This window comes from Calidris pugnax, unplaced genomic scaffold (assembly GCF_001431845.1).
Source record: "Calidris pugnax isolate Ruff unplaced genomic scaffold, ASM143184v1 scaffold41, whole genome shotgun sequence".
NCBI classification, from domain to species: domain Eukaryota; kingdom Metazoa; phylum Chordata; class Aves; order Charadriiformes; family Scolopacidae; genus Calidris; species Calidris pugnax.
The window spans coordinates 26,246,169-26,258,491 of record NW_015094509.1 but is presented as its reverse complement, the minus strand read 5'-3'; the positions used below and the strand labels follow the sequence as shown (position 1 = coordinate 26,258,491).

The 12,323-nt window shown below is 42.0% G+C and overlaps 1 protein-coding gene across 1 annotated transcript in view; it reads left to right on the top strand.

Annotated features, from left to right (window-relative positions):
• Positions 1-12,323, top strand: part of COL22A1 (collagen, type XXII, alpha 1) — a 204,811-nt gene that overhangs the window by 66,928 nt on the left and 125,560 nt on the right. The window contains exons 5-7 of the mRNA XM_014965264.1: positions 2,432-2,543; positions 10,019-10,142; positions 11,845-12,120. Coding sequence (XP_014820750.1) covers positions 2,432-2,543; positions 10,019-10,142; positions 11,845-12,120 — 512 coding nt within the window. The remainder of the gene's footprint in view (positions 1-2,431; positions 2,544-10,018; positions 10,143-11,844; positions 12,121-12,323) is intronic.

The following is a 12,323-nucleotide window of genomic DNA, read 5'->3' as shown; positions in this document are numbered from 1 at the left end:
TTTTTTTTTTTTTTTTTTTTTTTGAGCAATGGAACTTAATTAGCTCCATGACACGAGCACTACTCCACAGCTTGAGGACTCTGGTGACTTGACATTAGGACGTCACTTGGGCAGCTTTTCAGCCTTCACCACTCCCAGCTCAGCTGCTGTGAATAGTTGACAATTTCCATTGCCAGTCAGTGTGGTCTCTCACCAGCAACACTCAGCTGCCATCCTCACATTTCTGGGGTTGGTGTAGATGAAGGATGTGTACTGCATGGTGAAACGAGCCATGGGGGGGTTTGTATGGACAGGTCATACTGTTTTTTACGTGATAGCTGGAAGGCAGCTCTCATGTGCTGGTAGGGTCTATTTGCTAGGATTTATAGCAGCAATCGTGGCTGATTACAGTATGTCAGAAGGGTGTATCATGGAGTTGTTGCAGAGGTGATTATGAGGTGGAGCCATGAGGCCCTGGAGCATCTTAATACCTTATTTGCCCTCCTGAATGTCCAGTAATAGCTGAAAATGGAGTGGACAGGAGGGAAAAGCTGTTGACAGCTGGGAAAGTTACTGTAATAGAAAAGGCCTCAGCTTGGCACCAAGCAACCATTTCTGTCTTTGCAAACAATTAAGATTATATTTCCTCAGAAAAAGCTATTTCTTTTGAAATAGCTCTATAATAGAGGCTTTATGTTTCATTTGCTGTCTTCTGTCACTTCTTGATGTGCCTTGAGACTGGCCAACACAGGGGTTTTTTTGCACCTATTTGTTCCTTTAAATTTGAAGAATAATATCATTAGGTGGGTGCCTTTTCCTATTGCTGCTGTTCTCAAGCCCTGCAGTGCTTTTCAGCCAGCGGGTTGTGAAAGGTTCATGAGGGCAATTAAGAAACTTTAAGGTTAGGAATCTTAGGGCCTAAGTTCACCACAAAAAAATGTTTATCTATCCTATAAAAGTTTTAGGAGCTTGCTAACCGAACAAAGTTAAAAGCACTGCCATAGGTTAAAATCCATTTATCAAAATAAGCTGCTATAATATCAATGGTTTTGTTTGTTGGAATTACAGCCAGAGAAGTTAATGAGTGTAATTGTGCTTGGGCGGGGAGGGAAGAGGCTGGAACAGCCCCAATAAAAGAAAAACACAGGTTCACTGCTCAGTCACCCTCAACCTGGCTTTTGCAGTGTCTTTGCCTCTAACTCCGCAGTCTGTCTGCTTCTGGGAGTGGCTATTCCTTTGGATGGGTATCCTGTGAAGTCCGTTTGGAGCTAAAAGCACAATGGTGGCATCCACATAGTTCTGCACCTCCAGGAACCAGATGCCTTCAGGATTACGGCACATTTGTACCCCCACAATCCCTGGCAGGGTTTAGCAGCTGGGACTTCATGTCACAAAAGCATTGGTTCGTTGTGGCTAGGACCATATTGACTCTGAAGCTGCGCAGACCCATGTGTGTGGTTTATGCTTGAGCTAATGAGCTTTGTCAGAACACAGAGTTTTACACAAATGTCTGCAGTCACAATTAATAGTTCATGATGCTGACGAGTTGATTGGACTAAGACTATAATTTTAAAATTATATGAAAAGTGTAAGTAGTCAAGTCTCTTGGACTAGTGGTTTTCAACAAATACATGGAACTATTGGAGTGGATCCAGAGGAGGCCATGAAAATGATCCAAGGGCTGGAGCACTTCTGGGAAGAAAGGCTGAAAGAGTTGGGGTTGTTCAGCCTGGAGAAGAGAAGGCTCCAGGGGAATCTTATTGTGGCCTTTCAATATGTAAAAGATGCTTAAAAGAAAGATAGACTTTTTACCAAGGCCTGTACTGACAGGACAAGGAGCAACAGTTTAAAACTGAAAGAGAGTAGATTTATTTGGAAATTAGGGGAAAAAAATTCATTTTGAGGGTGGTGAAGCACTGGAACAGGTTGCCCTGAGAAGCTGTGGCTGCCCCATCCCTGGAGGGGTTCAAGGCCAGGCTGGATGGGGTTTTGAGCAACCTGGTCTGGCGGGAGGTGTCCCTTCCCAGGGCAGGGGGTTGGAACTAAATGATCTTTAAGGTCCCTTCCAACCCGAACCATTCTATGATTCTGTGGTTCCATAATTCTACGAATAACTGTTTCAGTCTGCACCTGTGCATTTTTCTACATAGGGATTAACGAATTATACAGCACTTTCAGGGTGTTGTGGCAATGCAAACAGTAACTATTGATTTCTGGAGAACCCTGTTCTAATCTCTCCACAACTTGTTACGGTTTGAATTTAAGCTTGGTTTTGAGTTTTTGGAGTAGGCAGGTTTAACCATGTCAGAATTTTGTTCTGGCTTTTCCCAATAAGAACAAGATTAATCTCTGAAGTGCTGTGTTTGTGCCCTGAAATAACTGCGTAAGTATAGCTGAAGACATGTCCCACAGTCTTATCAATGTCTCACATTTACACTTCCATTATGGACAGGATTTGACCTGATGGATTCGTTCAGTGTGAAACAGATTTTTGGAATGAAAGAAAATGGAATTCAGAGTGCTTATGTACGACTTGGAAGCTTCCCCGTTGTTCAGAAAACTGAGTAAGTACTCTGTTTTTCACTTCATTTTCATCTGAGCCTCTACTTTGCATGATTTGGTTCCTCTAAGTTAACCTCATATTAGTTACCTAGTACATACATATATATTACTGCTTTGGTCAGCTCTTTCAGTTCTGCTGGCACAGAATTTATACAACATGGTTGGGAGCCTCCACACCAACTACAGGCTGCATCCTGGTAGAATATGAGCTGGTTTCCGTGTATCTCGATGGCTGTGAAGAGCAGTGTCAAGAAATTCACAAAAGAACATAAGACTTAGTAAACAACTTCTAAAAAAATATGTGGTATCACTCCCATTGAGATATATATTTGCTAATCACAAGAGACCAGTTCCTAGTAGATGTTGTTATCAGTTAGCTAATGAGAGTTTTGGCCTTCTAAAAGAATGAGCAGTTTTTAATCCGGTGTCAACATGGATTCAGTCCTTAGAGTCTTTTCTGACCTGAGGCTGCCAGTTGTGTCATAGTCTATCAGAATGGTTTCTCTTCAGGTTGTCATTTGAGCGTTGCTAGCATTAGCCTTGAGAAGAGTGGGTGCATAATTTCTGTGAGTAACCATGAACCATAGATTGTCATCATTAACATTTTTGCAGTAAATTTCTCTGTGCTGGTTTGAACTTCAGCTTAAGTAATCGATAGTAATTCTTTTACTTATGGATAAGGGTTGTTATTTTTTATTCTGGTTTAGCTCTTTACTCAGCTCACTGCATCTTTGAGATTGTTCTGTGACTTGTATTTGCTTGATTTCACAATATTTTTTTCATCCTGGAGAAAACCTGAATTGATTTGCCCTTCTCCCCTCCCCCTCTTTCTCCATATAAACACACAGTCTTTAAAAAAAAAACAAAAAAAACCCCTACAAATATGATAGACTGAAATGAAAACATTTTGCTCTGAAGTCCATAAATGACGTCAAGTAACAGGATAAGTAAATTCATGATCTGGGAGAAGGTCAGCCAACTAAAGACACCTTGGGCTTGATAAGTGGTATATACATAACTGGTGTGTATGTGGAGGAGAATAAACCTATTTTGTTTTGCTCACCGCAGTCTCTGGGTGGAATCTCTGCTTGCTGTGGTTAGTAACAGCTAGTGGTGGCATGCACTGTAAAGCGTTGCCACCAAGATTACATGGAGAGAAACCCTTGAAATGAAGAAGTACAGTTTGCACTTAAGAAAATCTGGGAATGAAGATCTGCTGAATCTGAGCCCTAGGTGATACTATGACAAATAGGACTAATGCAGTCCTTGGGTGTCTGAGCAGGAACTGCCAAGTATGAGCTGACTATCTCCGTATCAGGCAACTCAATCACCACTGCTGGGATATTATGTCCAGTCTTTATTTCCATAATTCCATAGATAGGAAAGGAGTGAATGAAAGTTGAAATCAGTGGGAAACAAGATTAACAGTGAGAAATTCAGTGTAGTCAGGTAAAATTAAAAAGTGGTTAGCAACTGAGGTGATTGTTGTCTCTAAGAATACCCACGGAAGCAAAATTTAGTAAAGGGTTTTTGGTGCTAAGGATAGCAGTAGACTAAAAGTCAGTGGCTACCTGTTAACAACATCAAAAAAGAGCATGGAAGAAAGTCACACTTTTAACAATGAATATAATTATTAATAGAATAATAGAATACCAGGTTGGAAGGGACTTTAAGGGTCATCTGGTCCAATCTTTCTTGGCAAAAGCATGGTCTAGAGAAGATGACCCAGCACCCTGTCCAGCTGAATCTTAGAAGTGCGCGATGATGGGGAATCTGGCACTTCCCTGGGGAGATCATTCCAATGACTGGTTGCTCTCATTATGAAAAATTTTCCTCTTGTGTCCAATTGGAATCTCCCCAGGAGTAACTTGTTCCCATTACCCCTTGTCTTTTCCACATGACTCCTTGTAAAAAGGGAGACTTCATTTTCTCTGTAGCCACCCTTTAAATACTTGTTTTCTCAAGGCTGAACAAACCCGATTCTCTCAGTATTTCTTCATATGGCAGGCTTCCCAGTCCTTAGATCATCTCGATGGCCATTCTCTGGACCCTGTCCAGCCTGGCCACATCTTTTTTGCATAGCAGGGACCAAAACTGAACACAGTATTCCAGGTGTGACCTGACAAGACCCGAGTAGAGAGGGAGTTCCACTGAGCTGAACAGAGTTCTGGCTCTGCTGGAACAAGTTAGCAGAGATTTTGGAGAGTTGTCCACTTGCATTCCTTTTTCAAATTAAGGGTTGAAGTACTTTGTTGTTGTTGTTTTTTCTGCTGTTTTTTTTCCCAGAAAGACTGAGGGAATGAAGCCAGGCCAACTAGCTATGATGACTTTCCTTCTGCTCAGATTGCATCCATTTATTTGTTGCTGGTTTTGTTGGTTTTGTTTTTAACAAGTAGAATATTTTATTGCTTAGGATGATTAGAAGTAATATATCCTTAATTAGTAGAATGAAATGACTAAGCTTACTTTTGAAAGATTAACTGAAACGTAGAATTAAAGAACTTTCATATTTTCAACCTTTTGTATTTTAACTTCCATACTACTGTGGTGTGGGAATGAACCCAAATGGATGTATCACCATGGAAGGTATCAGCATATTTTGGTTCATTTTAGTCTTTGGATGTCAGGATTCTGAAATGGTGTGTATAGGGTCATTACTCACAGAAAATGCAATCTTGTAAAGTTGCACAAAACTGATAACTGTAATGATAAACCAAACAAAAACATCTGTCCTGTCTTGTAGATAACCTCAAGCAACATTTAGCAACTGATAGCAACATCTCATGATGCAAAATCATTAACTGAGTAATATATGTAATTCACTTTATTATCTGCTTAAAGGATTTATATCTTTTTATATAAGCACTAGTACTTCTACGAAGTTCCAGCTTAGCTGCATGGGAAATGTGCCTATTCTTCTTCTGATCCGGAGCCTACCGCTATGAACTTTCTTCCCATTTGTTATGAGGTATCCTGTGATGATTCTGTCAACAAGCAAGTACAACAGCCAGGAATGTGGCCACAATCAATGTCCTGGTCACTGAGGGACTTGCAGCCTCTCTAGCTGGCTGAGGGCTAGTCCCTAAATCTGACTGGTGTTTCTCTCCACTCCTCGGTTAACTGGGGCTGTCCTAGTGTTTACTTATGGCTTCTCAATTGGTCTTCTGGTCAAAACTGTGCCCTTGATTTCTGGGTTTGGGAACTCAGGCTTGTTTCTCATTACTCTTGTCTTGGCTAATGCCAAGCTTTTGGCTTACTATCTTGTTCTCCATGTTCACCTGTCTGTGTGTTCTTATCAAGTTTGTTTTGCCTGATATCAAGCAGTGCTAATCCAGATGATGCCTGGGCCTGCTGTGGAGGATGGAGCATTCCAGAGACTGCTCCCCAGAGGCAGTTTGGCAGTTTCCCAAAGATATTTCTCTCTTTGGGAAAGAAGCATTTGGTTGAACTTCACTCTCAGCTAGCAAATGGACCCTGACCATTACAAACTAGTGTGTACAGAATCTCCTACTTCTAACAAGGTAAAGGAGATGAAGCACGGCTGAGGTGGAATGCCTGAAGGCTTTTTTTTGTCTTTTAGAGAATAGAAGACTGAGGGGAGAAATGAGAAACATGCAAAAGGCTGCAGCCAAGAGGGAAGAACAACTTGTTCGCGTGGTTCCTTGTGGAAAAAAGTTATTTCAGGAAGACTAAACTGCAGCAAATGAGACTTAGGATAGATGGTTTTTTGTAGCATGTAGGATAGTGAAGAACAGTAAGAAATTGCCTAGCGAGGTTGTATCTATTCTGTCACTGAGGTTTCTGAAGTAGTTTCTGAAATGTCTGCCTAGGATGTATGAGTGGGTTTGATTCTGTGTTGTGACAATACTTGGACAGCCCTTTCTTTCCCCTTTTTCTGTAATTTTTTCTTTTTTTTTTCCTTTTCTTTCTTTTTTTTTTAATGTCATTCTAAGAGCCTCTGATGATGTGGTGCATATGGACATGAACCAGCTTTCTATATCCTTGTTTCAGACATAAAAAATACTAATAATAGTCAATGAGTTACATTGAGTATTAGCAGTTTTTAGCTGTTTTAGATGTGGTAAAATATCCCAAATACATTAATTATGCCTTTCCTTACCAAATGCAGGCACCCTATTAATTGTCACATTCAGTGTCTGAAATGAGAATTGATACTCTTATTTTTCTCCATTGTGTTATTATTATAGATGTAGGATCTCATGCTGATTGTCACAGATGTAGGCTCTTATGCCAAACAAAAGCGTATAAGAAGGAGCCTATGTTGTGAAATTGGTCATCGGCTAAGAGAATCTCCTGCCTGGGTTTTATAATTTTTTCTTTGTAGAAGTTGTGATTCACCTGACCTTGGAGTTGGGTTAATTAACTCTTCTACTAACCTGCAGCACTGGGGGATTCTCTTGTCCTGGAGTTTTATAATGGCCTTGTCTGCAATCCATCCTGTTGTCAGAATTATAGACCAAGGAGCAGGCAGAGTGCTCCCTGTAGGTACCAGGCATCCAGTAAAGCTCCATAATATGGATCATCAGTTCTATTCAGCCTTGGGTGAAAGAAGGAAATAAAGCATTTCTGGGGACAGCAATTCCTGCCCTTGGATTCCTAAGTAAAGCTGAGCTTCTAGATGGAGATCACTTTTCATCGAAGAAATAAATGAAAACTCATAAACAGAGTTTTTGTTATTTATGCAGTAACGCATCTCTGTGAAAGATGTAGGGACCAAGGACTTCAGAAAAAGCTTTTATCGTATCTTCAGAGCAATGAGAGTGTCTTTAGATTTGCTTTTGGCACGAAGCCTTTCTCTGCTGGGAACTTACAGCCAGTTCTTCGGCATCTTTAAAAATCAGTTGAGAGTACAGGTCATTATAGCTTTCTATCAGTTTAAATCTACCTGATGGATCATTTGTCAGCCTCTGTGTGATGAGGTGTGGCCAGACTCACAAGGATATTTAGGTACCTAATTCCTGGTTATTTCTGTGGGCATTTAGCATTTGAAAACCCTTTTGGAATTGAAGCTTGAATGGTGATATTCCTTTTCCCAGCTCAGGGGTGTCTTAGCACAGAAGCCAGCAGTGGGCTCTTCCAGATTTGGTTGTAGGTTTTCAGGCCCAAGGCTCACTGTGATATCTTGGGGATTAATTTCAACCATGTGCTCCTACACCTCCCTGCTCAGCAATGCAGTGATGCCACAGTCACAGCCACTGCCATTAATTCCTACCTGGAACAAAGCACACCTGCATGTGCAGAGTTGAAAAAGCATTAAGGAAAGGCAGCTTTGAAAGCATGTGTCCTGCTGCTGTTGATGTGATGATAGCAAACATGCTATGGACCAAGAGGGGAGCAAAGCACCCCCAGAGCTGTAACTCCACTACCTTGTGCCACCAACGGATTAACTGAGGAACCATTTCTCTGCTTGCTTTTCTTTCAGTAGGAGGCTGGAGTTGGTGGTGGGCTGTAGCTAGGAGAGTAGTCCAATACTGTGTGTGCGCCCAAAAATGTGAATTAGACTCCTGAAGACTTCCCCCTAAGAGGGAGCTCAGTAACCCTGGTTGCGGTGGTGAAGATACTTCATGAGTAGTGAGTGAAGGTAAATGCACTGGGCACGTACGTTGAAATGACAGAGTTTGAGGAGCTGAACCACAGGGAAATAGCTCCACTGGCAGCACCCTCGTGTGAAAACCTCCATGGTTTTTGCTCAAGAGGATGCAGCAACGCCTTTTCAACTCTCAACATTGCCACCTTGCTGAAGTTTCTTGAAGGGGTGGATGTTAAAAGCTGTAATGTGCATCTTCCTCTCTTGCAAACTTGGACACGATAAATATACTGAGCCATTTGACAGGAAATTTTCACTAAGGCATGGCAACCATGAAGGAGACCTGGCAGGGTGCCTTGTTGGGAGGGCTGATGTGACTGACCCAACTCTCTCTTGCCAAACATCCTGTAGACTTTCTCAGTGGCATTCAGTGCTCCCGTCATGCCAGTTGTATTCTCCATGGCAACTCCACCACAAGAGTGACAACTGACACACTTCATGTTTTGTCATGAAGGAAAAGAACTTCTGGCTATTTTGTGTGCTGTCGGAGAGATGGGTGCTGGGGTGAGGTGGATCTGTGACCAGGGAGGGCTAGTTTGTGAATAGCTAGTACCAAGAAGTGACACAGCCTTGTCTTCTCTCCTAAAGGAATGATTTTGTGAAGGAGCTAGAGGGATCCAGGTTCAGTTTTCTCTTTTGCTGGAAGACTTCAGAGAGCGCCTGTGCCCCCAGTGGGAAGACCAGCTTATAATGGTGCATAGCCAGCACGGGCATTTTATATAGCAAAAGCCACTGTAGCTGATGAAACCACAGAGTTCTGCATTTTTAACTTGGCTAAAAAGATAGGAAATTCAAAGTACACATTAAAAGAAGACTGAATATTTTGGCATTGGGAATGACTGGTTTTCAAATTTTACTGCAATTGCAAAACAAAGCATTTTGGAAATTTTAAGGATTTTTGCTTGAAACACTATAAAGAGCCTCTAGTTTTATGTGCCTTTAACTGTGCCAGTTTCTGCATGTGATGGACTACATCAAATATTCCTTAAGAGAATCTGTCTTCATTGCTTTGCTCTTTAGTAATTGCTGCCCTTGTGTTTTGTTTTCTAGTGGGTGCTTATGCCTGACTGCTCAGATGTCTGGAAGCAAAGACATGATATTTAGGAAGGGCCGGTTTAGGAACGATCAGAGGAACAAGAAAGTTAACTGTGACTCTTCAGCTAGAAAAGAGATGGCTTAGAGGCATTATAAGCAAAGTTTTCAAAATCATCAATGACACAAAAATTAGAAGAAGAATAGGATCATTGAATTGTCCCTTATAAGAACTGAGCTAGGTGCTAAACAAACAGTAAAAGGCTCGTTAAACAGCAGGTACCAGAGCTGTGTGATTCCTTGCCAAAGGATGTTGTGGATGTAATAAGTTTACCTGAGCTGAAGGGGAGAGTGGAGAAGTCCATACAAGATAAATCCATAAAAATATATTAATGTGGAAATTGTAGTTGTCTCTGAATTTGACCCCTGGATCCCAGAGTTGGAGGTAGAGAGTTTCAGGTGTGCCTGCCCACTGTCAGATGTCACAGGTCTCCAGTGCATCTAGAGAACAACAGAATGGTTTACAATTTGCATGAACTGAAGCATCAAGTCAAAAACAACTGGATTGAACTGGTGGATTCTAGACTGCAGAATTTCACTGTCTCTTATTTAATTGGAGAGCTTCACTATTGTTCCAAAAAGGGCTCCTCAAAGACAGAACCACCTGGAGGGCAGAAGCTCGTGTTCCTCTCTCTGCAGGCTGCCAAATACAGCAGATTTTGTAGGAACCTTGTGATACTTTTGTGAGGTGTCCCTTTGATATGCAGAGAGTTTTAGAAGTTCTGCTCTTCACCGCTAAGTTTAATTCATTGCTCTCTTTTTCCCTCCCCATGCCAGGGATGTATTTCCACAAGGTCTGCCTGATGAATATGCCTTTGTAACTACCTTCAAATTCCGGAAGGCTTCCAGGAAAGAAGACTGGTATATTTGGCAAATTATTGACAAGTATGGCATACCACAGGTATGAGGTCCTTTGCAGCCAGCAAGAGCAGCCTTGTTTCTCCTTTGTTACATGAACTAACTTTCTTGCCTTAACCTCCCACTCTTTTTTCCTTGTGGACTACTAAAAAACCCTTTGCCTGTCTTTCAGTTCATTTTGTTGAAAATCCTTTACCTTTCATTCAAACCCTGGAGGAAGGTTTGCATAGACCTGGATTGTTGGTAGCATGCATGTAGATGCATGAGTTGGAAAGTGGGAGAAAAATATACCATCCTTGCTCTTGAAAGCACTTTGGGGATTTGGGTTGTTTATTTCAGGTAGTTCTGTTTAAAGAAAATATTTTGCCTGTTTGGAAAAAGATAGCCAGGCAGACATACCACAGAGCAGTGAGCTACGTCAAATTTTTATGCAGACTTCTAGATGTCATGCAAAGGTATTATGGGTTCCTTACATAGGATGTGGATGTAACACCTATTATTGCTCCACAACCTTGAGTCCTGGCTGCTGTGGAATTTTATCTAATAATTTTTGTCAAGTGCTCTCTCACTACATCATAGTGTAATAAAGGGCAGTCCCTATAGAGCATGTTCTTAGTTCGCTATAGTTTACGGGATCACTATAGGGACTGAGGGAGGGATTTGTATGGGCTGTATGTTTTTCTGCTCAAAGCAAATATGGTGCTGATGGCATTACCCATGACTCTAACCTGGGTTATGGGCTTGGGGTCCCCTAGCTATATAATACAGTATTGCTGCCTTCAGACTGGTATTCAAAAGGGTTTTGGGAACTCACAGTGAAGGATAGGTGCATTTTGAGGACTTAGCTGAGTTTCTGACAATGGTAGAAGATTCCTATGAAAATAATTATCAGCTGCACTTTGTTAAATGAAAAATGATCTACTGTGCTACATGCAATCCTGATTCCTGCAGAGTGAGAACGTGTATATCACTCAGTATTTCTTGGAGACAGCTGAAAATTTGAACTGCTTAGGTGTGGAGAGAAAAAAGCACTGAGGATTCTCAGTAATATTTTCAAAAATTCCTTAAGGAGTGGTGCCAGAAGCTTCTTAGAGCCTCATGAGCCTTGTTTTATGTAAAGTCCGTAGTAGTTTGGCCATGACATTGCAGACTTTATGTGGCATGGCCTGGCTGTGTAATACATGGTCCTAAGTCTCCTCTAAGCCTAAGGCATGATCATTATTGTGTGTTTCAGTTTTCTATTCAAAGCATCTGAAATAAAGTTTGGGCAGTGCTACAGCTCAGCAAACTGATTTCATACCATGCAATGAGGGATTTTTCCATGCTCCATGGGATGGTTGAGGACATGCGATGGGTACTAAAGAGCACAGAACCTGCTGGAAAGGAGTGGAGGAGTGCACAGGAGAGAGGGATCCCAAACAGCCTCATCTTTGTTTGTCTGCCTTTACATAGATGGCTGTGATGTGCTACCATGCAACCATGCCCAAGCATTGCCTGGGAGGCATCAAGATGGCATGTGTTGAAACCAAGCTGAGGATTGTACTCACAAGAGAAGTCTTTAGGTGGTCATGGGTGCCCTCTCCAACTCCATATCTCATACAAAACTCTGTCCTCTGCTCTTTCCTTGGGCTTCTCACCACGTGCTGTGCTCTCCCTGACTTTGGGGTGTCAGTCGCTATGGATAAGGCAGGAGGAAGGAGAAGGCTTTGTACTTTACTAGAAAAGTCATTTCTGTCTGCCTGTAGGTCTCGATCCGACTGGACGGAGAGAACAAAGCTGTGGAGTACAATGCTGTCGGGCTCACCAAGGACGCCGTGAGAGTGGTCTTCCGAAATGCACGAGTCAGTGACCTTTTTGACCGCAGCTGGCACAAAATTGCCCTCAGCATTCAGTCCAAGGCTGTCTCACTTTACATAGACTGCAGGCTGGTGCAGATGCTGCCGATTGAAGACAGGGAAAATATTGACATTCAAGGCAAGACTGTGATTGGCAAACGCTTGTATGACAGCGTCCCCATTGATGTAAGTATGTGTGTGCCCGTTGGAGCTGGGGTAACTTTCAGCATTGGGTTTGTGGCATGTGAATGGGGTTTGGGGGGTTATGGTGTAATTGACCCTTTTTCTGAAGTAGCATCACTGAAATGTTAGCTGTGTTACATAGCCAAGACAGATTGGCACATCATCATGTGCAAGACTTGCTGTCCTTTTATGTGAGACTGTCGGTA